This window comes from Ambystoma mexicanum, chromosome 5p (assembly GCF_040938575.1).
Source record: "Ambystoma mexicanum isolate Mex_15411 chromosome 5p, UKY_AmexF1_1, whole genome shotgun sequence".
Taxonomy (NCBI): domain Eukaryota; kingdom Metazoa; phylum Chordata; class Amphibia; order Caudata; family Ambystomatidae; genus Ambystoma; species Ambystoma mexicanum.
Genome location: NC_090930.1, coordinates 443,237,366 through 443,260,852, shown reverse-complemented (window position 1 = coordinate 443,260,852; position 23,487 = coordinate 443,237,366). Strand labels below are relative to the sequence as shown.

The window sequence follows — 23,487 nt, the reverse complement described above, 5'->3', positions numbered from 1 at the left end:
TTGCCGATGACGTCTAAGAGGGCGATTGGTCTATAGTTTGCCGGGTCTTCGCGGGCGCCCTTTTTGTAGATCGGGACTATAACCGCTTTGAGCCACGATTCTGGGATTTTCTTAGTATGTTCACACTCTTCAAAAATTTCGCTCATTACCTCTGACCATTGTGTGGGAAATTGTTTTAGCATTGCGTTGCTGAGCCCGTCCGGTCCCGGGGCTCTGGAGGCCTTTAGCTTCATGATCTTTGCTTTTATATCTTCCTGACTTGTTACATTTATCCAGTTTGTGCCGATGTTTTCTGGTACGAGCGATGTTTGATTTTCAGCCTCTTCGAATTCTGATGAGATGTGGGTTATCCATTTCTCCTCCGATACTGCATTACACAGCAGTGTAGATTTCGCAATGGTCGATTTGTTAAGAAGGGACCAAAATGCGCTTGAGTTTTTTGACTCCAAAATTTTCATCATCGCCTCTGCATCTATCTGGTATTGAAGGGCCTTATGTTGTTTTAGCCAGTTTGCATATTTCTTTCTCTCTTTAAGCCAGAGGTCCCAGTCTGACTTGGCATTTGATTTTTTGGCTCTTCTCCTTAGGGTCCGGGTCAGTTTTCTTTGGTTCACCAGTTCAATGTTGTAAGCATGTTGGTGGTTGAAAACCTGATTGGGTTTTCCCCTTTGTTTTCTGTAGAGTACTAGGAAAGGTGTGTAGTCCGGTCTTTCTTTTATATCTTCCTTTTTGTTTGACTTAAGTTTGTTTCCCCATGCAAGTCTAAATTTCTTTATATCCTTTTCTGTGAGCTTTAGTCTGGTGCTCTGGTTATTAGCTTCTGTTTCTAGAGGGTATCTTAGTTTTGTTGTTTTCGTACCTTTCCACGAGCAGGTGACCAGGTTGTGATCACTGTTGCTAGTTTTTTCAACTCTGAAACTCGTCATCGAGTCAATCATGCCTGCTGACATGCAGATATGGTCTATTGAGGCTTTTGACTCTCCACATTCCCAGGTCGGAATATTGATTTGGTTTGGGAATAGCGTTGCGATGTTTTGGATGTCTCTTCCCGAAATCAACTCGTTCCACGCTTTCCCTCGGTTTTGAGAGTGGTCTGAACGTTTCGGGGTTGTGCCGTTTGTCTCGCTGCAGTTCGCGTTTAGGTCACCGCATATGATGATATTGATGTCCTTGAATGCTTCATATAACTGATCTATCGTGCTCCCCATATTTAGACAGAAGGTTTCGGTTGACATCCGCTGGGGATTCCAATAGCAATTGATAATGGCAAGGTTTTTTTTTGCACTTTCCTCTTTGTTTGTTGTTATGAGCGGGCCAAGTAGTCAGCGATACCAGCATCTCGTATGCTTCCTTCCATTTTTTTGGCTCATCCATACCCCGGCCTGTTTTAACTGCTGTCAAAAGGCCCGCTGAAGGTCTTCCCAGAAGGCCTTTGACCGCCGGAGAAATCTGAACCGTGAAGCCATCAAGTGTTGGTTTGGCTGATAGCCAGGTTTCCTGTAGGCATAATATGTCATAACGACCCAGATTTACGTCGCTTATCTGCGTAAGATGGTTATGTCCTCGGGTATTCCATGACCCCAGGCTATAGCTCTCATTTGCGGGCCGTTCCTCTTTTCCCACTGGGCTCTGGCTGTCTTGGAGGACTGGCCCTTGTCGTTGCTATTTGGTATTGTTTGCATTTATCATGGAGCGTAACCAGTTCCATGGACCTTGTAGTTTGCGCGCTGGCGGCGTTGATTCTCTCTGTTTCCTTACTTCTGGGTGTTCTGCTACGTCTTTATTTCCTTGTAGGCTTAGGTCCTGATGGTTCTGGCTATTTCCTTCTATATGATTTTCCTTGTTTGGATTTTGTTTTTGTCTGTTAAGTAGTGTCTGCTGATTTCCTTCATTTTTCGTTTTCTGGTTATATAGATCTGTTAGCAGAAAGCCCATCTCTTTCAGTTCTTGATAGGCTTTTAATCCTATTTTTTTCCTGCTATCTGCTTCAATGTGTATGTATGCTTTCGCTCTGTCTTGCCTGTGGTAGGGTTCGACTAATTTGATGTCTTCTCAACTCCTTTGCACTGTTCATTATCTGAAGTATCTTTGGACGGTTTAACGGTGCTCTCTCCCTCACTGCGTTGTGTCGTTCCAGCTTGAATAGGCCATACCATTTGGTTTTTGCCCGGACTTCGTCGGCTTGATCTACCGATTTCTTTTTTGTTATGTCTTTCTCTGCTTTTCCCTCTCTGGCTCCATGGCCAGGTACTTGGTAGCGCTCCTTCACCATTTTGTAAGGCTTGTTCCCTTCAGTGTCTTCTGTGTGGTTGGGAGTCTGTATTTTCGTTGCTGTGTTTTTCGACCTTACTTTCTCTCCTTGTCTTGGGTCATTTTCTTCAGTTTCTTCATTTTTTCCGCGTTTGCCACTTCTATTAATTTAAAACCCATTTTCTCCATTTCTTCAAAGGCTGTATCGTCAAGTTTTTCCACTGCTTCGCTTTTAACATGTAAATATGATTTAGCTAACTTTTTTCTGTGATAGGGTTCCACCCGCTTTATGTCCTCTGTTACCATATTCCTCAGAGATTTAGTTTTCTTCATCAGGTACATTACCGTTGAACGGTTTAGGATCATGTGATTTTTTCCCTCTTCTTTTTGCTCCAATTTGAAAACGCGTATTTTGCTCTTATTATGTTGAATTTGAGAAGTTGCCTTACTTCTCCATTTCGTCCTTGGTTTTTCTTGGGAACTCCCTGGGACTGGTCTTGGCTCTCTAGGCGATGTTGCTCCTAACTGTTCTTTCGTTTTTACTCCGTTTGATTTAACTTATTCAGTCCCTTGTGTTGTTTTGTAACGGCTTACTCTATTTGGTGATGATGTTCCCGTGTTTAAGGGGGAGTTGTCCTCATTTGAGCTAATTGAAATGTTCGCGTGTTGAGACATATTCATTAGGACGTTATCTAGCAGAAAGTCTTCTATTGTTCGTGGTGAGCTTATGGTAATCCGGTCCGCTTTCTGTGTTTCTTTCTGCTGTACTGTTTGTTCTTTGCTAGTGTGCCTAAGATGAACAAATTCCTCTCTGACTCTGCCTGACGCCATGCTCGAGCCAGGGCCAGTGCTTGCTTGGAGTTGTTTTGTCCCTTGGTTTGTAAGCGCTGACGGCCTTTCTTCTTCCCTTTTTTTTTCTTCCACCGGCTGTGATCTTGTTGCCTCGTCTCCCAACCTCCTCTGATCGACTGTGCGTCCTTCTAGGTTAGCGATCTTCCTTTCCAGCTCTTCAATTTTCTTAGTCCTGAGATGTTTTGCACATTTTTCCTGGTCTTCGATTGCCGTTATGTAACTCTCCACGTGTGTGATCTTTGCTATTGTATTCATCAGAACCGCTGTGTTGTCTCAGATGTCTTCTTTTATTGCCTCATATAGCTTGCAGAAAGGAGCTAAGACCACTGACATTGCCGACATGATTGCGATCATATGGGTGGAATATATAGATTATATCATTCTATTTCGAAAGGCTCAGACTTCACCATAGGCAATTTCATCAGATACCTGAAGAAGATTGTGACCTTCTTGGATCTACACATTTTTATTGATCAGAACACATTACAAAGCAGACTTTTAGGAAAAATCTATGACCACAATATCCCCTATGAGGAATATTTGAGAAGCAGAAGGAACTGCTCCTTGGAAATGGACTTCCAAAACGATTCTAACATTATGGTGGCCAGATTTTCCAAAAGAGGTTTCCATAGAAACACCATTGACAGAGCAAAGAAAAGAGGCGACCGTACATTGAGAATGTCTCTAATAGGAAGGAATGGCCCAATAATGACAGGGAATGTAACTATGGTATGTAAGTAATGGTAATCTCTTAATAGCATATCTAAATGAGTCTGAACAGAGCTTTAGGTAGAAGATGTGTTTTGAAAGTGAAAAGCTGGGATGCTCAGTTACTAATGTATTGTAGAAGCACTGTGCATACTACACTTCAAGGGCACTGGTTTGAGGTTTGAAAGCTTGTTTTGTGACAGAACATAATCCTAAGAACTGTCCTCATGTTAGGTCTGGTTGAATTCAGAAATGCCATCTTTGGTAACAATATTAGAAAACACTTGCATTCTCCTTTGCCTTTAGAGAAGCAGTGAGCATTCATTGCAGTAGTATTACATTGGGTACCCGAACATGGTCTTTTCTAGCCCGTGTGAGCACCACTGAAGTTTCTTGAGTGCTTAGAAAATCACAGACATATTTTTTTAGCAATGAAATTGTACATCTTTATTATTGTGTCAAGTGAAGTGTTTCTATTTCAGTACAGTCTCGACCACCAAGTATCAAGGTCTCAAAATCCAACGACATTGACAAGATATATGTTGAATGGAACGACTCTATGTCAGAGGTCAAAGACTATCAAGTGGAAACTAAAGACAGCAAGTCACAAAAATGGACAAACTATAGTGTAAGTTATTCACAAACCCGTTCATTACTTACAATATTGTTGGTTGCTTTTGTGTCCTTTAGCCTATCTCTCGCTCTCTCAAGTATAGATATGTGTGTGTGTAGGTAAGGCTGTTTGTGCAATCACTGCCCTTTAATCACAGCTTAGCTCCTCACAGAATGTCCACATTAACCTTTACTTTAGATATTGGGGCTCACTATAAGGTAAGCTCACCGGCATCCTTGTTTCCAGACCGGCAAACTCTGTATTTGCCTACCATGGCCGCTGTGCCCGATGGGTCTGACCCCGCCGGGTGCAGCGGTCCCGTTAGCAACGGTGCCAGCACTTCCGTGTCCCCACATCCTTAGAGTGCTACCGACTCTATAGGAATGGGGACTTGCATTTTGCCGGCGCCTGACTCCCCGGGCCGCCGGAGTTGTAATCTCCGGTGGCACCAGGAAGTTAGGCGCAGGTAAATTATTAAGGGTCCGGAGACAACCCACCAGTAGCACCTACCGCCGGACCCGTAATGAGGCCCATTGACTCTCACCCACCTACGGCACACCTCAAGCACTCGTGCTGGGCAGGTGAACATTCAAAGAGGATGGAGGAAGGGGAAGGAAGCAGAGAAAGGAAACAGTGTACAGAATAGAGAGGAAGAGAAGGAGACATGTCGAGTACATAAAGGAGAAAAATAGGGAATCTAGAGATGTAAGCAAAAGTGTGCAGGAGGAAGACATTTGCACAGTGCAGAGGAAAACACACAACACCCAGATTGGAGGAGAAAAGGGCAGAACCTGGAGTGTGGCACAGAGTAAGGAAGGTGAAAGGGAGGAGAGGTGCATGGCAGCACGCACATTGCACCCTCTTCAGCCACTGCACGCCAGGAACTAGTAGAAGTCTTCATCATGGCCATGTGCCTCAACTGTCCACATCATGGGCTAGATCAGAATTTGGCATACCACAGGTCACTGGTTTTGTATGAATAACGAAGATGGTTATAGTGCTAAGTGTCTGGGACTCAGCAAAGATGTCAAGCATCTTGCAGCTGCATGCCGTCCCTTGCTAGGTCAGCTAGTGATGAGCAGCAGCTTCGGTGGTGATTCCTCATTGGTGTCATCATTATCTCTGGAGTGGGATTGAGGGCTCCTTTTTCTAGAGAAAGAGGAAAAAGAGTGCATTGTTGATGGTTCGCTGGTTGAGCAGGATCTACTGCTGTTTTGCCTATTCTTTTTCTCTTGTCGGTATGCACCTTGAGAGTTCCTGGAGGATGGCTCCAAAGCTGTAGACCTTAAAGGAGTGTGTCTCCTCCACTTGTTGAGGAAAGTTTTGTGACATGCTCCAATAGGGCGACAGGGTGCATGGATTGGCATGCCCCTTAGAGCTGTGCATTGTGCTCCTCCCGAAGGCAGTAACGTCACAGCATGTGGTTCTCCAACACGGGCAGCTGCCGGGCACAATCCCTGCCGGATCTGAATCACATCTTCAGGGGTCTAGGCATGATGCAGTGAAACATTAAAAAAGTTAGTGGTATTCCTGTGCAGCATACTGAGCGTGTGCAAAAAAAGGCACTGAATTCATAAAGTGGCATGGATGCAAATGTCACAGAGCAGAGCTGCAGTGTGCCCTCTGGCGACTGGACATTTTCCAAAGACATCTGGCGCTGGAGAAGATAGATATATCTTAGATGGGTAATCTGTAGGAGGGAAGACTTACTGATCAGAAAGAACATTTTGGGGCGGGAGGGCAGAATAATCTGTTCTTCTCTGACAAGGAGCCACCAGTCATGATGGATGGTATATTAAAGAAGGATACACGCCTTATTTGAAGTTACATGGTCAGGCCATCAACTTGGCACTGCACCAGGCAGTCTGAAACCCTGCACATATTGGTCAATTCAATGGCTGTGCTCCCCTGAAGCCTGAATGACTTGAAGAAGCAATGGAAGGATCTCTAGAGTCTGGGGGAAAATGCAATTTGACTCATCGACACAGAAGCTCCCCCGGTGGCTGGCGGACATGGGACAGGAGCCGAATGTCAATGGCAATTAACATTCACATAATAAGTTAAAATGCACTACTTCATAGAAATGTCAAACAACATATTGTGCCTTGCATGCTGACACCTTGATTATGCCCTCCTTCCCCTCAAGGCAAGAAGAGGAGAAGGGCAGTGTGCATGGAAAAGACCCTGGGCTTTGGGCTCACGTAACAGGCACGACTAGGCTTCCATGCTCTTGACCTCCACCCTGCTCGCCATTGTGCCTCCTTCCCCCAGTCTAGGAACACATTGCTGGACAATCGGTCCGGCTTGAGACTGAGTTTGGGGACAGCCTCACGATAATAGTGGCAAAGAACGTGACAGCCATGAATGGTCGCAGAACTAGGAAGTTCCATCCACTGTACAGCTTCCCCTGGAGTCCAGAATGATAATAGTATCCCAATTTACCTGTATCACATTATTAAGCACAGGGCAATTTAAAGTACATTTTTTATTCTTACGTGTTTATGTCAGCAAGATTAAAACATTGTTTCATTGAAGTTTATATATAATGTTACATTACCTCTCATAGATTGTAGCATTCTTATTTCCAGTTTTGCTCTATACAATATTGATGTAAGTTTGCTAACCTCAGCCTCAGATAATCAGTTTTAATACCCAAACCCTTTTGCAAGTCCCACATAGGCACCATCTGTTTTGGCCTTCTAGGGCCAAGGATTACACCATTTGATTTTTGTGAATGAGAGCAACATGTGTACATTTTACTCCTTTTTATCTGCCGTATATGCCAACTCACCAACACATGTCGGCACTATTTTCAGCCCAAATGATCTCTGATATTCGCTATACACAGCCTTCCTGACCCGGTTTATCATTTCACTGCGAGGTGGCTACTTGTCACTCAACAGGGGTCAAAGCACCCACACCTTCATGTGTTGGCCACGGCCACGAACACACTCTGAAGCAAAGGAAAGTGTGGTGTAGGCATCCTTTAAAGCACATATACCTACTGGGCTGCCTTGTTTTCTGTACCGGTTCTAGATTGTGGACCAGGGTTCACACTTGGTTAGTGCCAACATTTACTGGGTGGCCTGTAAATGAACTGGGTCTCAGGTTTTAATCCATTCCACCAATGTTATTTTGAAGGCATTCAGCAAACTATAAATTTAACACTTGCATCGTTTATTCTTTTGTCAATTTAGCACCTGCTTTTTATTGTGTGTGGTTTTATTTATTCTAATTAACCCAGACACCTCTGAATGTGTTCAGTCACTTATTCATAAACACTTTGGGCCTCATTCCGAGTATGGCGGTAGGGGGTTAACGGCACCGGTAAGGATGCCGGTGCCGTTAACCCCATACTGCCATATTCCGAGGTCCCTTAGCAGGTCCCACCAGGAACGGCTGGTCAGACCATCCGTTCTTAGCGGGACCCGTTAAGGGACGATGGAGCTAATAACGGCCCGCAATTTGCAGGCCCGTTATTAGCTCCTTCCCCATTCCCATTGAGCCCTATTGGGGCTAAAATGGGAATAGGGAATGGTTTTCTGAATGGGGACTTACCGGATCCTCCAAGGTTGGAATGACCGGTAAGTCCCCATTCAGAGACACCGGACCCGGGTTTGGAGGCAGCCATGGTGCTAACAGCAAAATGGCTGCCTCCAAACTCGTAATGACCCCCATTGGGTTGTATTGTACTGTATGTACTGTTATTGGTGCCTTTGTTTCTGTTTCCCTCCAAGAAACACCCTTACAACTGTATATATGTTTTTACCATTAGATGACTGAATGTCCCGAAATGCATAGGGCATATTGTGTGTAAAACACACAACACACACATACTGAGTTTGTACAAATGTATGAGAAGGCACCTTATACTCTACAAAGAATCAATCTCCACTTTTTGATGAACCCCACTTCCCCCCAGGTTCAGCATCTCCAAAAGAGCTGCGCAGCTGAAGCGGCTCTCCCCACACTCCCCTCCGCTCCCCCACCCATTCATAACTGACTGATTGCTGAATGCCCTGTCACATGGTTGTCACCCCAAGCTGTTGGAAATAGGTGCAGCAAATAGTATTTATTATTGCATGTGTGTGACACACTCTCACGGATGCGTTTCTATTTTGCCATTAGATGACTGTATGTCCCAGAATGTAAGGGGTTTGTTGGCATGTACTACTCTACACACAACACTTGCTTCCGAAGCTTTTGGGAAGTCATCACATACTTTCTAAAATCACAGCTGCAGATTAAACAATCCTACTCTCGGTCCCCTCCTCTCTTCCACTCATACTCAGACCGACTGCTGACTGTATGCACCCCCCCCACTCAATGTGTATGCACTAGTATTCTTTCAAGGGCACTTGCAGGCTGCCACTCACCCCCCATGCGCCTGAATACGTTTCAATGATCTGTGCAGCCCTCTTGGCCATTTGTGCCTCCCAAGATAAAAATGTCCAGTGTGATGATACAGAATAACATATGAACAGACCACAACATGCAAAACGCAAATTAGCAAATAACGACTGGATCCGAACATGTCATGCCAAAACCCTATATTTAAGAAATCTTCAAAGTGAATTGGACATTCGAGCACTAAACAAAATTCCGAAGTACATGGAACAGTTTCCTGATAACAATGTCCGTACAGTGTACATGGCAATTTGTTTAAATAACTTACCTACAAGAGACAAACTGGCAATGATATGACAAATCCCGAAAAGTGACTACTATTGTCGTTTCTGTAAAGATAGAGAAGTACCAGAAACAATTTATCATCTAGTAATGATCTGCCCAGAATTAACGACCAAGAGACTGAATTTTGGTAACTATTTCAAAATATCGAGTCAACAGATGGACACGGATATGCGTTGGTCTTTATTATTGAACGGACGCGAAAACAAACTAATTTTCACGATAGCTCAATACTTACAACATATCTTGGGATTGCAGCCTGGAGTTCAACAGAAAGCCAAGTGAAGATACTGACGACTGGCCTAATTGATGCCGAAAGTGTTAACAAGAGATCTTCTTATTGTCTCTACATTCCTTTTTTTTTTTTTTTTTTAAATGTTATCTACTCTCTCTAGCTCTCAATTGAACTGTTATATTTTATAATTTTGTGTATCACTGAGTTTTCAAAAATGAAATGAAAAGTTTGTAACAAACTAAATCATTTTAATAAAAAAGAAATAACATATTTGTTTTATTTATTTCATCAGTGTTACAGTGGAGACAAACATAAGTGGAACAAGTACTAAATACACCCACAATAAACACACATTACCCATTTGTCTCTGCCTCATTCCTTCTACAACCTCAGTCAGGAGCAATTGTCCTGCAGCAAATGTCTTGTCTGTACTTGAGTTCAAAACCTGTAGATGCCAGCAATTAGCTCTGCCTTGTTCATGGGTTTATGAACCCGCCTCAAATATCCCATTCGGGGTACTTACACCATTTCAACCAAGTTTTGTAAGGGCACTCAGGTGGAATCCTTACCCAAGAAAGACTCCGGCTCTCAAATAATCTTGCAGTAGATGAATATTTTAGGCACTTTCACCTGTACTATCTTTCATTTTCTGGCATCCGGGGGGTAATACTTTTTCAGCGGCCCAGAGACAGTGTGCTCCTTGAAGCCGTTTGGTTCCATTATGCCCTCTATGACTACTATGCAACCTGGGCCATTCTTTGTGGTTCACAGGGCATCTGCCCTCACTGCCATCCTACTGAAACATTGAACAGTGTAAACAGCATGTCATGGAGTCCTCGGCTGAATTTCGTGCCTTTTCCGAATGCAGCACACACGTCTCCTTCTACTGTCATGTATCATAAGTGACAGCCTACAACATAACAGAAAGATCTAGGGAAGATATTGACCTGTGCCAAGACTTGCTCACGATCTACACTGACTTCCTTCTTGTTTTAGAAAAAGTGCTCAGTTCAGTTCCCACTGCTTTTGAGCACATTTTAAAGTCCTTCTCCCTAATGTCTGCTTTCCTCAATCCTTTTTTGAAAAAACCTTCTTTACAGGTTATTTAAGAAGGATTCTTATAAGGAGTGTAGGAAATCTAAATCTAGGCTATTGACACTACTTAACAGTTAGACCAAAAAAAGTAAGGAAAGCCCCAGCTGTGCGTGAGAATTCCACACACTGACAAAGACTAAAAAGCCTGCTGTTGTGATGTAAAATTGGTAAACACTGATAGCTGCATCTGAGACAAAGGACAGTAAGGGAATTCTGGAAAATGCTCCCTAAGGGCCATAATGACTAGAGAGCGCTTCTTGAGTCTGGTGTATCTGAAAGAGAGTGGTTCTCCCACTTTAGTTTCCTTTCATAAAAATATTGTTGCCCTAGCACATGGCATCGAGCCCCTCATCTTGACCCAGCAGGCGATTCAAATAGCCTCACGTACCGGGACCAGATGGTATCCTGACTCATTTCTTCAAAAAGGAAATGGCCTTATGGGTTCCATACTTACATAGATTCATTACAGTTCCTTAATGGGGTAAGATCCCATATATAAAAAATGGCTTTTTCCTTCCTAGATTGCACAAACTGTTATGGAATGTTTTATTGGACCATCTGGATGAATAGAATGATGGCTAAAAATGCCATCTGCCATTTATAAGAGGAAGACTGGCACTATTGGTCAAGCGTTTAGGCACCATCTTTTGGCTGAGACATATTTCAGTCTTAGGAAACATACTCCTTACATGGCAATCATCGACTGATGGGCTGCGTTTGATGCAGTCCTTAGGGATATACTGTGGTCAACCTTAATGAGCCTGGTGAATACCAGATTCCTTACTCTGATTGATCCAGCCACACCAGCAATACAGTTTCTATTAGATGGGGTTGCGGTGGAGAATGAACTGCTTTTGTCCTGTTTGAAAAAGGTGTAGGCAGAGGTGTGTGCTGTTCCCTACCTTTTTGTATCCATTTATTAACGGTCGTCCCACTAGTCTGGCTTCTTTACCATCCGATACCCCAGTACGAGACCGCTCTCCAGCGAGCATCCTTATGTTTGTAATGGGGCAGATGAACATGCAGGTAACACCTACTGCCCTTACTCAGATGAGTATGCAAGTACCGCTTCCTGTACCCGCCCCTCGCCAGTACCCTCCAGGTGAGAAACAATACCAGCTGAGACAGCCCTGCCATCCCAAGAGTCTAGGGATACAAGATGAAACAAACTAAAACCATGAAGGTGCCTTCAAGAATAGAATAGATGGTTTGACAAGTAGGGTATCAGGTAATTGTTACTATATACATAGATAATGACTAAATGGCTACATGCATACACACGAAGCACACATAGCAGACACAAGTACACGTAGACATGAAGAGTACATAGACACAAAGAATATTATCACATAGACATGAAGGACACATGCATGCAGACTTGAAGAATACTTGCGCGTTGACAAGAAGAACATATATAGAATATATATATGATCCCTTATAAGGGTGAAGCAAGGTGTGTAGTTGTCCTGGCAGCCTTGCAAATGTCTGTCTTGGGCTGATTAAGCTATGTATACATTATGTATAAAGTAGCACTGCACTCTAGCTAATTTGCATAGCCACAATGCCTTGCTGCTGTGGCTCAGAACTGGAGGTGAACTTCCAGCGATGGGTACTAAGTGGCGTTGTGGAATGTGTGACTTGGCTCAAATGGACTTTCCTACTTTCACATTTCAGGTGAAAAGTTTTTTTCCAAACCTTTTTAAACCCACCATAACTTTCCTGGTGTTGTGGAAACATGGCCAAATGCTCCAACCACAAGGCTGTCAGGACTATACTGCACTGATGATCCCTAATAAGGGTGGAACCAGATATTTAGTTTGACTGGCAGCCTTGAAAATATCTGTCTTGGGTTGATTAAGCTGTGTATAAAGTAGTACTGCTCTCTTAGACAAAGACAATTTCCTGGAGAAAAAGGTTTGCATTTGAGCTAATTTGAATACCCACAATGCCTCGCATTTGTGGCTCAGAACTGGAGGTGAACTTCCAGCGATGGCTACTAGTTGGCTTCGTGGAATGTGGGAAATGGCAAGGTTACAGTTACGAGAAGAGAGCACAATCCATCATTCTTGGACACTTTCTCAAATGTGCTGAAAACATTGAGTGATTGAAACATGCACAAAAACGAACATCACTTGGAAAAGCTCCATCTGATGCAAAGCGAAAATCAATATCAAGAGCTTCTGAAACACATCAACAAACAGCAGCACGACTTGCTGACCAGAGGACAAAAGCAACTTTCTCCAGGGCAAATGAGATGCCAGAGCAAACTGAAGCAAGATTTGCTGACATGAGGACGAGAGCAACATCATCCAGGGCACATGAGACACCAGAGCAAACTGAAGCAAGACTTGCTGACGAGGTCAAGAGCAACATCCTCCAGGGCACATGAGACACAACTCGATCAGGACACAGGGAACGCTGGGTAACCCAGCTAGTTTGAAGTTAAAGCTGGAACAGAATATGGGATTCTGTCATCTTACCTACAAATGCAGTTACTCTAAATTGGATTCTGTTAGTCAACAAAGGGGAAGCACTCAATATTTTTATATGTCAACGGAAATGTTAGATATAGTACGTATAATGCGAGTGAGGATAGGTGCCCCTACCTTACCCCATGCACAGTATTCAGTCATTCATCATGCATAATATGACCAAAGATCACACCTCAAACTACCCACATGACTTGAATCTACTCCCAATGTAATACTGAGAACCAAGGATAACTAGTCATGGAGCCACAGCAGAACATAAATAAAAAAAAGGCACTGAAGAATATCTAACCACTCTGCAAATACTGCTAAACTTGCCAGGAAAAAAACAGCATGCTACCCAGTCCTCTTTCTCAATAAAAATCCGAACCGACCCAAATGCCTTCCAGCAACATGGATCCATCCCAAAATTCCATTAGAAATCTGGCAGCTGGATACTTCATAAAGACAGGGGACAAGCACAGCCACACCGCTTCAAGCCACAGTCCTTCAGAAAAACGAATCGAAGAATATCAATACTCAAACAAAGCCTCTTGAACAGCTCTGTGAGGTCAGCACAACAGAGAAACTAAGAAAGGACACACATTATGCATGGTTAACAACAAAATGGATATATTTTAGCCCAGCAACAACAGAAATCAAGACTGCAAGGCACAACAGGGAGAGGATTACTTGAGGACAAAAGAGTACACTTCCTCATGATCAACACACACTCTATCTTCAGATCCTAGAATCTATGATTTGGTACTTTAAAGAGGCATTGATCTACCCTTATTTGCATAAACACTGTTCTCCTGCAACTTTCGGGTGGTTACAGACAAAGACATCCCACCCAATGTAACTGTTCCCGGCCGTAAAGGAAGGAAAAGGAGGTGGAAAAATCAGTCATGCACCACAACCACTTCAGCGCAAGAACCTCACCATCAATGAGTATTCTAGACTTTCAATCCACCCTTGTCCACTTTAACCTTCAAGGAAATCTGGTCTTTGGGCATTTTATTCTTTAAAATACCTACCCATACATGGTCATCCCCTTTAATACCATGTATTTTGCGTAATTTAAGTGATGTTTCCGTTGCTGATACATATAATCAGTGTAGCATCTGTTTGAATTAAAGAAAAGCAAATATGCAGCTTGTAATGTATTGCAGACAAGTAGGCTAAGTAGTTTATTGACATGCATCTAAAAACCATTTCATTTTGTGCTTTAAAATAAATAATAACATGCAGATGCTTGCTCTCGTGTGTTAAACTCGAACCGTGCACACAAGAAACATACTACCAATAACAGTTCCTTATCAGTTAATAGCAGTAATGTGTCACGGAAAGCTATTTTAGAAGAAAGGAATGAAGATTACCACTGCTGGTAGTGCAGGGAGTCTTGATTCTGTTAAACGCATGGAGGCGAGCATTATGCTTCAACTTCTTTAATCTACTCTTCAGCAGTGTCAACACTTCATAAAGAAAAAACCAACAACTTCTTTTTTAAAGTTCTACTTTTATATTTTTATTTTGAAAAACTACAATTCACTTTCTTCTAGTCCATTTTTGTAGTCCAATAAACTTCCTGTCTGTATCCTCTTGACTACATCATGTCTCTAACTCCACTGTTTCTTTGGGCGCTCTGAACTGCAACTCCATAACTGTCCAAATACATGGCACACTTAAAGCAGTAGCAACTGCCACCATTGCTAGGTGGGTTTGAGAGATTGTGCAGCAGGAAGGGTGCTTTAAACAGCCACCAGCACGCGATAAGCAACTGAGAAGACCCTGCCGGACGATGCTCTTCTGGACGGAATACACAACTGCGGGTGCCCGGGCATATACGGGTATGAGATGGAGGAGGAATTTGTCTTAGTCCTTCTAGCTAAGGTGAAGGTCACACCATCCGGACCATATACTTTTCTATGCACCTCCAGTGCTCTGACATCAGAGACACTTCTAGACGATACTAGACAAAGGAGAATTGCTAATTTCCCCTACAGTTGAGCTATTGAGAGATACCCATTTGCCGGCCAGTCACCTAGAAACTTCAGCACCATGGTCACATCCCAAAGATGTGTGTACTTTGGTGCTGGAGGCATGCAGAAACATGCTCCTTTCATGAGTCCCACTACCGCTGGGTGTTCTCCCACCGGCGCGCCGTGCACTACAGTGTGTCCGGCTGATACGACTGATCTGTAAACACCTACTGTCCTCAAGGCGTTGCCCTCATCCAGGAAGGTGGCCAGAAAATTGAGGACCAATACTACAGGGGCGAAACTGGAGGAATACCTCTCCTTACGCACCAGCTCTGCCACTTGTGCCACACCGTGTTGTAGCTCCTGGGAGAGGATGGGGCCCAGGAGTCCGAGTTGAGTTTGGCATCTGGGCTCGAAATGCCTGGCATCGCCCACCTACTCCCAACAACCTGGAGGCCATCAACGGTAGCGCATCCCTCACTCTGAGGATTACACTGCCCAACTGGGTCTGTGAGCAGTCGTACGTCTGACGGGAAAATCCAAGAATTCGCGGGAAATCCAAGGAAAGTTCCATCAGAGCTGGAAACCAAACTTGCGATTTCCAAACGGGCGCAAGGATCACTATCTGTGTACTTTCACCGGCACACTGCTCAGCATCACAAACAAAGGGAATGCGTAATGTACACCCCCGCTCCAGTCCTGCAGGAACACGTCTGTCCAAATCGCACACTGGAGTCCAGTCTCCAACTAAAGAACCTGGGCGTTTGAGCATTGATACTGGACGCGAAAAGATCTATATGGATCAGCCCCCAAAAATGGTCCAGTCTCTGGAAAATGCTTTTGTTCAGCTTCCAGTCGCTGGAGTCCCTCGGATAACGGGAGTTCCAGTCCGTTACCATGTTAAGAGACCCCGTGAGATACTTGCCCGTGACCGAAATCCCAGCTTGCAGGCAGTAATGCCAAAATCTTTCACCAGCTCCACGAGGAGTCTGGACCTTGTTCCGCCTATATGATTTATGTTCATGACTGCTGATATTTTGTCCATCCTCAAAAGGATGCAGTTCAACCTGTCCTTCAGAAAAACCTTGATCCCGAACGATCCAGCTAACAGTTCTAGAGAGTTCATATGTCGCTCTAGTTCTCTGGATGCCCATTTCCCTCTGGTTGAGAAAGTGCTGCATTGGGCTCCCAGCCGACTTTGCTGGCGTCTGATTCTTTGACCAAGCCTGGATGGTCTCCGAAGATTCCTGTTTCATGCTTCCATGTTCTGCAACCACCAAATCAGTTCTGTGTGTGAATCTTGGTCGAGAGGCACTAACTGATGAGATCTCAGTCCCTGCTGAAGATGCTTGATCTTCAGCCTATGCCGGACTCTGTAATGCAGGGGCCCTGGGAATATTGCTTGAATGGAGGAAGCCAGCAGGGCCACTATTCTCGTTAGGGAGCGGAGAGACATGACCTCTTTGTCGAGGCATGCCCGGAGCTCATTCTTGATAGGTCGAATCTTCCTCACTGGTTGTTCCAGCATCACTTTCCACGTGTCCACTTCGAAGCCGAGGAAATCTATCCCTTTGGAAGGGGACATGTCTGACTTCTCTCTGTTCACTAGGAAGCCTAGAGATGATAGGAGTTATTTTTACCCATTCTATCTGATATGATGTTTCCTTGTCTGCCATCCTCCTGATGTTGTCTAGGTCAATTATTATGCAAATGCCCTTCTCTCTGATGGCTGCCGCTACTGGCCTCACAAGTTTGGTAACCGCCCATGGGGCTGACAATAGACCGAAAAGCAGTGTTTTGAATTGCAAGAATAGCTCTTCCCACCAGAATGCTAGGTACGGGGGATCTGCTGTTGCCACTTGGACCATCAGATATGCATCTTTCAGGTCTATTCTGGCCAGCCAGTCGCTTTTCCTGGGAAATGTCCCACAGCTGGTGAATGCCTTCCATCTTGTAGTGCCAGTAACTCACCCAGCCGTTGATTTCCTTTAGGTTTATCCATGGCCGCACCTTCTCTTTCCTGTGAACCAGGAACATATTGCTGACAAAACGTGGCCATGGTGCGTTGCCCCGCTCTATTGCCTCTTTGTCTCTGAGTTGTTTGAGCTCGCTCTGGACGAGTGCTTCCTCCGCTTGCAGTCTGACCATGGGGTTTGGCCTTGATGTCTGGATAGGGGCCTGCACCAATTGTAGCCTGAACCCCTGAATAGTCTGCAAAACCCATGCATCGCCTGAGGCTGCTCCTTGGGCTTTGCCTACTCCCCTCACTCTCGGGCCTCTAGCACTTCTCCCTCTGGAGGGGATAAAGGAGTCTTGGTGCCTGGACTTCCAGTAGTGGGCCCTGACACCCTGGGGTCTTCAGGAGGATGCAAAGCGACCAGCTGCTAGACCCCGATACCGGCCGGTCCTTGTAAAAATTCTGCTCGGGAAGATCTTTATGGATGATTGCATTTTCTCAAGGGAGGTGTATGTGCCTCCCCATCTCTTTCCAAAAGTCCTCTCCAAACAAAAGGCCTTGCGCTGCATCTCCTGCTTCATAGGTCGCAAGATCGCTCATCTTTGGATCGATCTTCGGTAGGAGGCGCCTATGTCTCGCTGAAGATATGGCGCAGTTAGCGTTCCCTCGGAAGCAGACTGCCCTCTGCGCCCAACTAGCCAAGGTCTCTACCTGCACCTCCACTCCGGTGTATCGAGCTCTCACTGCTACATCCATAATCTATGATAATGGGCCTCTGATGTCCAACAGCTTCTACTGACAGCTCTGCCAGGACCTGTCCACGTCCTTTCTGAGATCTTTCGATGTCTTACTGACAAATGTCAACATTTCCTGATCGAGTTTGGTTTTTTTTCTACTTTCCCTGCCAGATCCAGCCTTGGGCACTCCGATCTCATGCACACCTTTGTATCTTTATTGATGGCTTTCCGAATCCTTTGAGCCATGCTTGGCCACCCTCGGAGATGGATTCCAGCTCGAGGACCTGGGGTTCCTGATGTCATCTGGGTGGAACATGTCTGAAAAATCTGCCTCCAGAGGCTCCAGGTGCTTTTCTTTCCTGGCCCTCTTGCCTCCGACGGGGGCTTGTTTATTTTCATCTTCTTGTGAGGATGCTGATACTTCAGGCGGCTTCCTCATCTGTATCACCCATATTGCCCTCCCCTGGAGAGGGGGTCAGGAAGTTTAGCACTGCATCCCTTTGGGCAAAGGCTTCCTTAAGCTTACCAAAGGCGTCAGCAACCTCTGGGGCCTTCTGCTCTACCCCGTAACATGGACACGGGGGAGTAGAAGAGGATATACCCTTCCGGGTCGTGGTAATCCCCTGAAGGCTCTCCTTTTTGGTGGTCCCCTTCGCGGACGGGTTCTCATTGATAATCTGGGTGCTTATTTCTTCTGTCATAGGATTGACTATAAGGTGTCCATCCTTTCCTGAAAATGCCTCACTAATTCTGCCACAGCTTCCACTAACAAATTCCTCAGCCCCTATTTAAAACAGAGCACCAGATCGCCCTTTGTTTGATGCTCCACACTCCACTCGTATAGTGACATGTTGGAGGTCAAGGGCTGTAATCCGGTGCTAGTGCCAGAGCCTGAACAAAGCATGCTGCGTCACACGTATGCCGGGTTAATTCTGGTGTTAGTCTGGCTTGCACCCTCAGCTGTTAGCTGCAAGTCTGTGCTAATAACTATAGCTGATATTCATACACTATGGTGTGCAGTGATGCTTATGATCACACAGGACCCGCTCGGTGCAACGTGGCGCTATCAACTTTCACCTGTGCTAAAGCGGGCGTGCATAGAACGAACACAGGCTCTTCCATAACAAGCCCAACAAAACTGATATTACAGATATTATTATTTAGAAAATAGGTGATGATTTTATAGCAGATCTCTACTGACCAGTCCTTAAAGCAGATTTGTAGGTGGAGCAGACGTGCACCTAAATAGTTTAAGCCAAAGTAGTCAGCCACAAAGTTAGTATTACTGTCAAATCAGGCAAGAAGATACATGTATGCAAATGATGTGTATATTCCAAAGTCCTGTAGCATAAGTCAGTGTGTGAGAATCAAACCACCTTCATGTGTTTCATGCTCAAAGATGGCGCTTCTTCAGGACGGTGTTTAAATAGGAGTGCTGTTATCTCCAGACCTCTACACGGCCAAATGAACTATCTTTTAACAGATTATCTGAACTGTTACAATGTGCAAAAAAAGAGCAAATTACTTCAGCATCCATGTTGCTGTTTATGCAATAGGTCTAAAACAGGTTTTGCCCCAATCCGTATCATCTTAAAATGTTTCACTAGGATAAAAAGTAAGCAGGCTGTTGTTCCGTGCAACACAAAAAGAAATGTAATGAACACATTTCTTTTTATTTTACACAGCAGATATAGTAAAATAAAAAGAAGTCTGGCTCATTGTTGCCCAAGTGCCAATGTTGTTGTATAATACACATTGAGACAAAACCTGTTTGCTCTATTCGATATTCACTAAGCAGCAAAACTGGTGCTAAGTACATTTGCACTGTTTTTGCACCAGTGCAAATGTTACATACTCGTGTATCCAGAAGACATGTGGCACATGCGTGACTCGGAATATCCTAGGGTTGCCATGGGCAGCTTTAGAGCCACAAGGACTACACTTCCGCTACTCAGCCTATGCAGATTGAAGGCTTTTAACTAGGACAGCACATGCTGCTAAAATATCTTTTATGCATGTCTATTTTCTCAAAGTGCGGATACTAGTCCTTCCACTTTTTTCTGAGCAGTCCTTAAAGCAATTCCTGTGAGCATTTGCAAGTATTACAATGCATTATTTGTCTTTTGCAATCCTTTCTACCACTTGCATCCCCCAGATGCAATCCCGCTTCCCGACTTAGGACCTTTGAGTTTTTCTTGCTGGAATATAGGTCTGGAAGTCTAGACTATAAATAGTGGATCAATAAGTCATTGTAAGTGGAGGCCATACTGTGCAGTAGCACCTTTGGGCGTTTCGCATGCGCAGAATGCAATTACCATAATAAATGATCTCGGACCGAAATAACCGGACAGACTCAAAGAATATGGCAAAGCACTACTTTATTGTCAACTCAAATAAAGTAGGGAAATCCGGTGACCATACAAATAGCAGCTCACTCACTCTGTTACTTTTTCATTACACAAAGGCTTTATACTTCAAAGTTTGTCAGCTATGATGTCATCCTACGTGGCAAACAGTAAAACCTACCGAGGGGAGGGAATGGTTGGGGAACATATATACATATAGTATGCATACGTGTTAATAACATCATTGGATGCCCCTTACCTGGTTGGCACACCTCCAACTACCTCTAAATATGTATAATACAGATTATTGCAAAATACTAACAACGGACTAGCTTCTGCAACATTGTATAGCATGTTGCTACATAGACCTTTATGATTGGTTGGCATACTCTCCCATCGTTGGATATTCGGCTCGTTATCAGCACGTAAGCAAAACGAAACCAAGGTGCGGAGAACAACATCAGGCCACTGCTTACTTTGGTCAATTAGCCTACCATCTCTCATGAGTTAGGCCCTAAGCACAGGCTTCCTCTTTGTAGTTGACCTTGCTGGCTGTGTTCTTCTCTGGAACCTTTAGGGGAGTAATGGTACACCGCTATTTTCGTCTGGAGCTTAATGAATAGACCTTGTCTTCTGGTCTTGCACCACGTGTTAGCAGACCACAAATCTGTCAATTTCTTCCTTTTATTTATTGCTATTTGATTTAATTATGCTGAGTGCTATTGGCCTTTTGGCCTCTAGAGACTTGGTGGCTCCATCTAACATATGCTTTTTGTATCCTTGATTGTTCAATACTTGACACTTGAAGATGTTTTCGCTTAATCTAAGTGAAATGTGTCCTTCGCTCATAGTTTATCCTAGTTCTTTGGAAAGATTTCCCCTAGGTGCAGTTTTCCCTCCATTTGTGAACCCCCAAACGTTTTTTTGTTTGGCTCACCTAACCTGACTTTCAAGTGGATCACAGCCTTCAGCTGCACTCCTGTGGGCGTTCAATCATTTGTTATGGGGAAATTGACACGTCCTTCAGGTTGTCAGTACTGGGAAACTATGTTTCCCATAGTCTTAGACTATGTTGCCATTTCTTGGTAACTTTTTATCTATGTGCCATGTACCTTACAGTACCACGCATAGGGGTGCTTTTGATTTATAGCCCAAAGCCAGCCTCTAAAGATTTGTTGGTGTTTGTACAAGTGTGCCTAGGATGAACTGGTGGCAGCAGTTTGCTTTTAAAGTATTGCGTTTGGCCCAAGACTGTGGCCAGTGCCGAAAATCGCCATGCCACAAAGTCTTTTGTTCTATCATTTGGCCATTTTGTCCCTTTGCTTTCCCCCAGGTCAAGAGACCTGGGTATTCCTTATTTGGGCATTCAGCCTCCCATGAAAACCACATCTTTCACGGGCTCCTGCATGTCACGCGTTCAAATGCCCAGAAAGAGGGTTGGGACTGTCTGGTCCCAATCCACACTACTGTTGCCAGTATGTCTGGTAGGCCTGAATGACTAAAACCAGTGTGGGTTTGGCCAATGCCTGGCATGCATGCAAGAAAGCAGATCTTCCATTGGCTTTCTGAGATTTGGGCGTGAAACAAATCTTGGATAAGAGAAGAGGTTCTGCATCCATTCCATGTCGATCAACTAAAGTTCACACTAAAGTACAGAAGGAGCCAAGTATCCTTAACGAAAGAGCAGACTCGAGGAACTGTCGGAGATTTGGCACCCTGACCCCGCTGTTGTCCCGTCGGACCCCTGCTTTTTGCATTGTACCAAGAAGGCATGCAAGGTCGCTTTGCCCCTTTGGAGTATTGGGAACAACTACTCTCTGCACCTCCTGCTTACTCTGGCAAAGAGTCCCTTCGGAAGTGTTCCTGGGCCATCCAGTGAACTTTCCAGCTCGATCCTGGGGTACCGTACATGAACGCTGCTAACGCGAGTTGAGACTCGAGACTTTGTGAATCACTTACTTGTGGTACTAGACCCTCCCCCACCAAAACTTGTTGTCCTAGCTCCTCTGGGTTGCGATTTAAGAGAGTGCCCCACCGTGTCCTGAGATGCTCTGCGCCAGAACTATCCTTGTCCTTTCTTCGAGAGCTGAGAAAAGGCTACTGTTCCACCACAGACGATCGTCCCGTCCCGCAGTCGCTGAGAGCCGGAGCGTCATGTAACTGCAGGGGTGAAACCTACTAGCGAGATTGGCAAAGTTTGATCCGGACTGTGTCAAGGGTCAGTGAGTAGTCTCCACATTTACCGGTGGCCCCCCGGCACATCCATCTGTTTTTACACACGTGAATCCCTTAAAAGATACTCAACTTGGTTGGGCTAGCCTGCTCTCCCCAGCTACTCCCGAACTCCGAAAGTTGCTCTATCTGCAAGCGTAGACCCTCCTCTAGGAATAGGACTTTTTTCTTCATCGCCTCAACCACCCCTGAAGAGAACCCACGTTTCGCTTTACGCACGACCACGTGCTGTTAACACACGGCTGTACTTTGAGCACATGGCTTCTCACTTCTTAGGGCCGGACTACATAAGTTAGGGATTGACTACGAAGAACTGCCTAATGCGATATCTGTGTTGAACTTACCCCTTTCTGTTGCAGGTTGTGATTATTTTCTCTCCTCTCATCAGCATTAGGCTAAACGCATGTTGTATATATGTTACATAGTGAATAAGACTGTGTGGTAACTGTTTTCTTGATACTGTGGTTTCATCTTCTATGCACTAACTCAATCAGAATTGTCTCTGGACCCAGTATGATAGCAGCCTCGTCTGTCTCCTTACTTGTTCCACCCACCGAGCACTATCTGAAATGTCATCACGCCTAGTACAATAGTCGCTTGTTTTGTTCCTCCCCTCCCTTTCTGCACCCCTCTCCCTCACCTTTTCTTTTTCTACAGTTCTACCAGAAATGTAATCAGGCCTAGTACGGTAGTCATCTGTCTGTTTCCATTTTCTTACCACTCTTCCCCTCCCTTCTTTATCTACATGCGCCCCTTCGCAGAGTAAATACCGGGATGCCGGTAATAGGAGGACATCACAACTCACACGGGCATGCAATTACCGGCATCCTGAAGGCGGTAATTAGGGCATGCACGATGGCAGCCATACAGGCATTGCGTACCACCCATAAACAGCAATCTGCAATCAAGGCAACTGCCACAGGTGCACACAATCACCACAGGTGTAGTCAATGGAGCCTGTCCCAGGATAAAAGGAGTACACCCACACACCACACCCCATCCTACACCAAAATGTTACCAATAGCTGTTGCAATAATGGGGCTGGAGGACATGCCTATCGTGCTACAACTATAGCAACAACAGCAACTACAACAACAGCCACAGCAACAGCCAGCACAGAGGAGACGCAGGAGGAGGAGGTTGAGACAGGGCCATCAATTACCACCAGTGCAGTCAGTAGTACCTCGTAGGCAGCCACCAATCCCTTGCATCAGACCCAGTCCATTTAATCTAACCCCTGAGCAGATCCACACCCTGTACTGGTTGGACCGGGACACCATCACCACCATAGTGGACATGATACACAACGACATTGTCAGCCTCA

At 44.8% G+C, this 23,487-nt stretch overlaps 1 protein-coding gene across 2 annotated transcripts in view; it reads left to right on the top strand.

Annotated features, from left to right (window-relative positions):
- Positions 1-23,487, top strand: part of IL13RA1 (interleukin 13 receptor subunit alpha 1) — a 441,624-nt gene that overhangs the window by 276,819 nt on the left and 141,318 nt on the right. For both annotated transcript variants that reach the window (XM_069612844.1, XM_069612845.1), the window contains one exon: positions 4,293-4,438. In XM_069612844.1, coding sequence (XP_069468945.1) covers positions 4,293-4,438 — 146 coding nt within the window. The remainder of the gene's footprint in view (positions 1-4,292; positions 4,439-23,487) is intronic.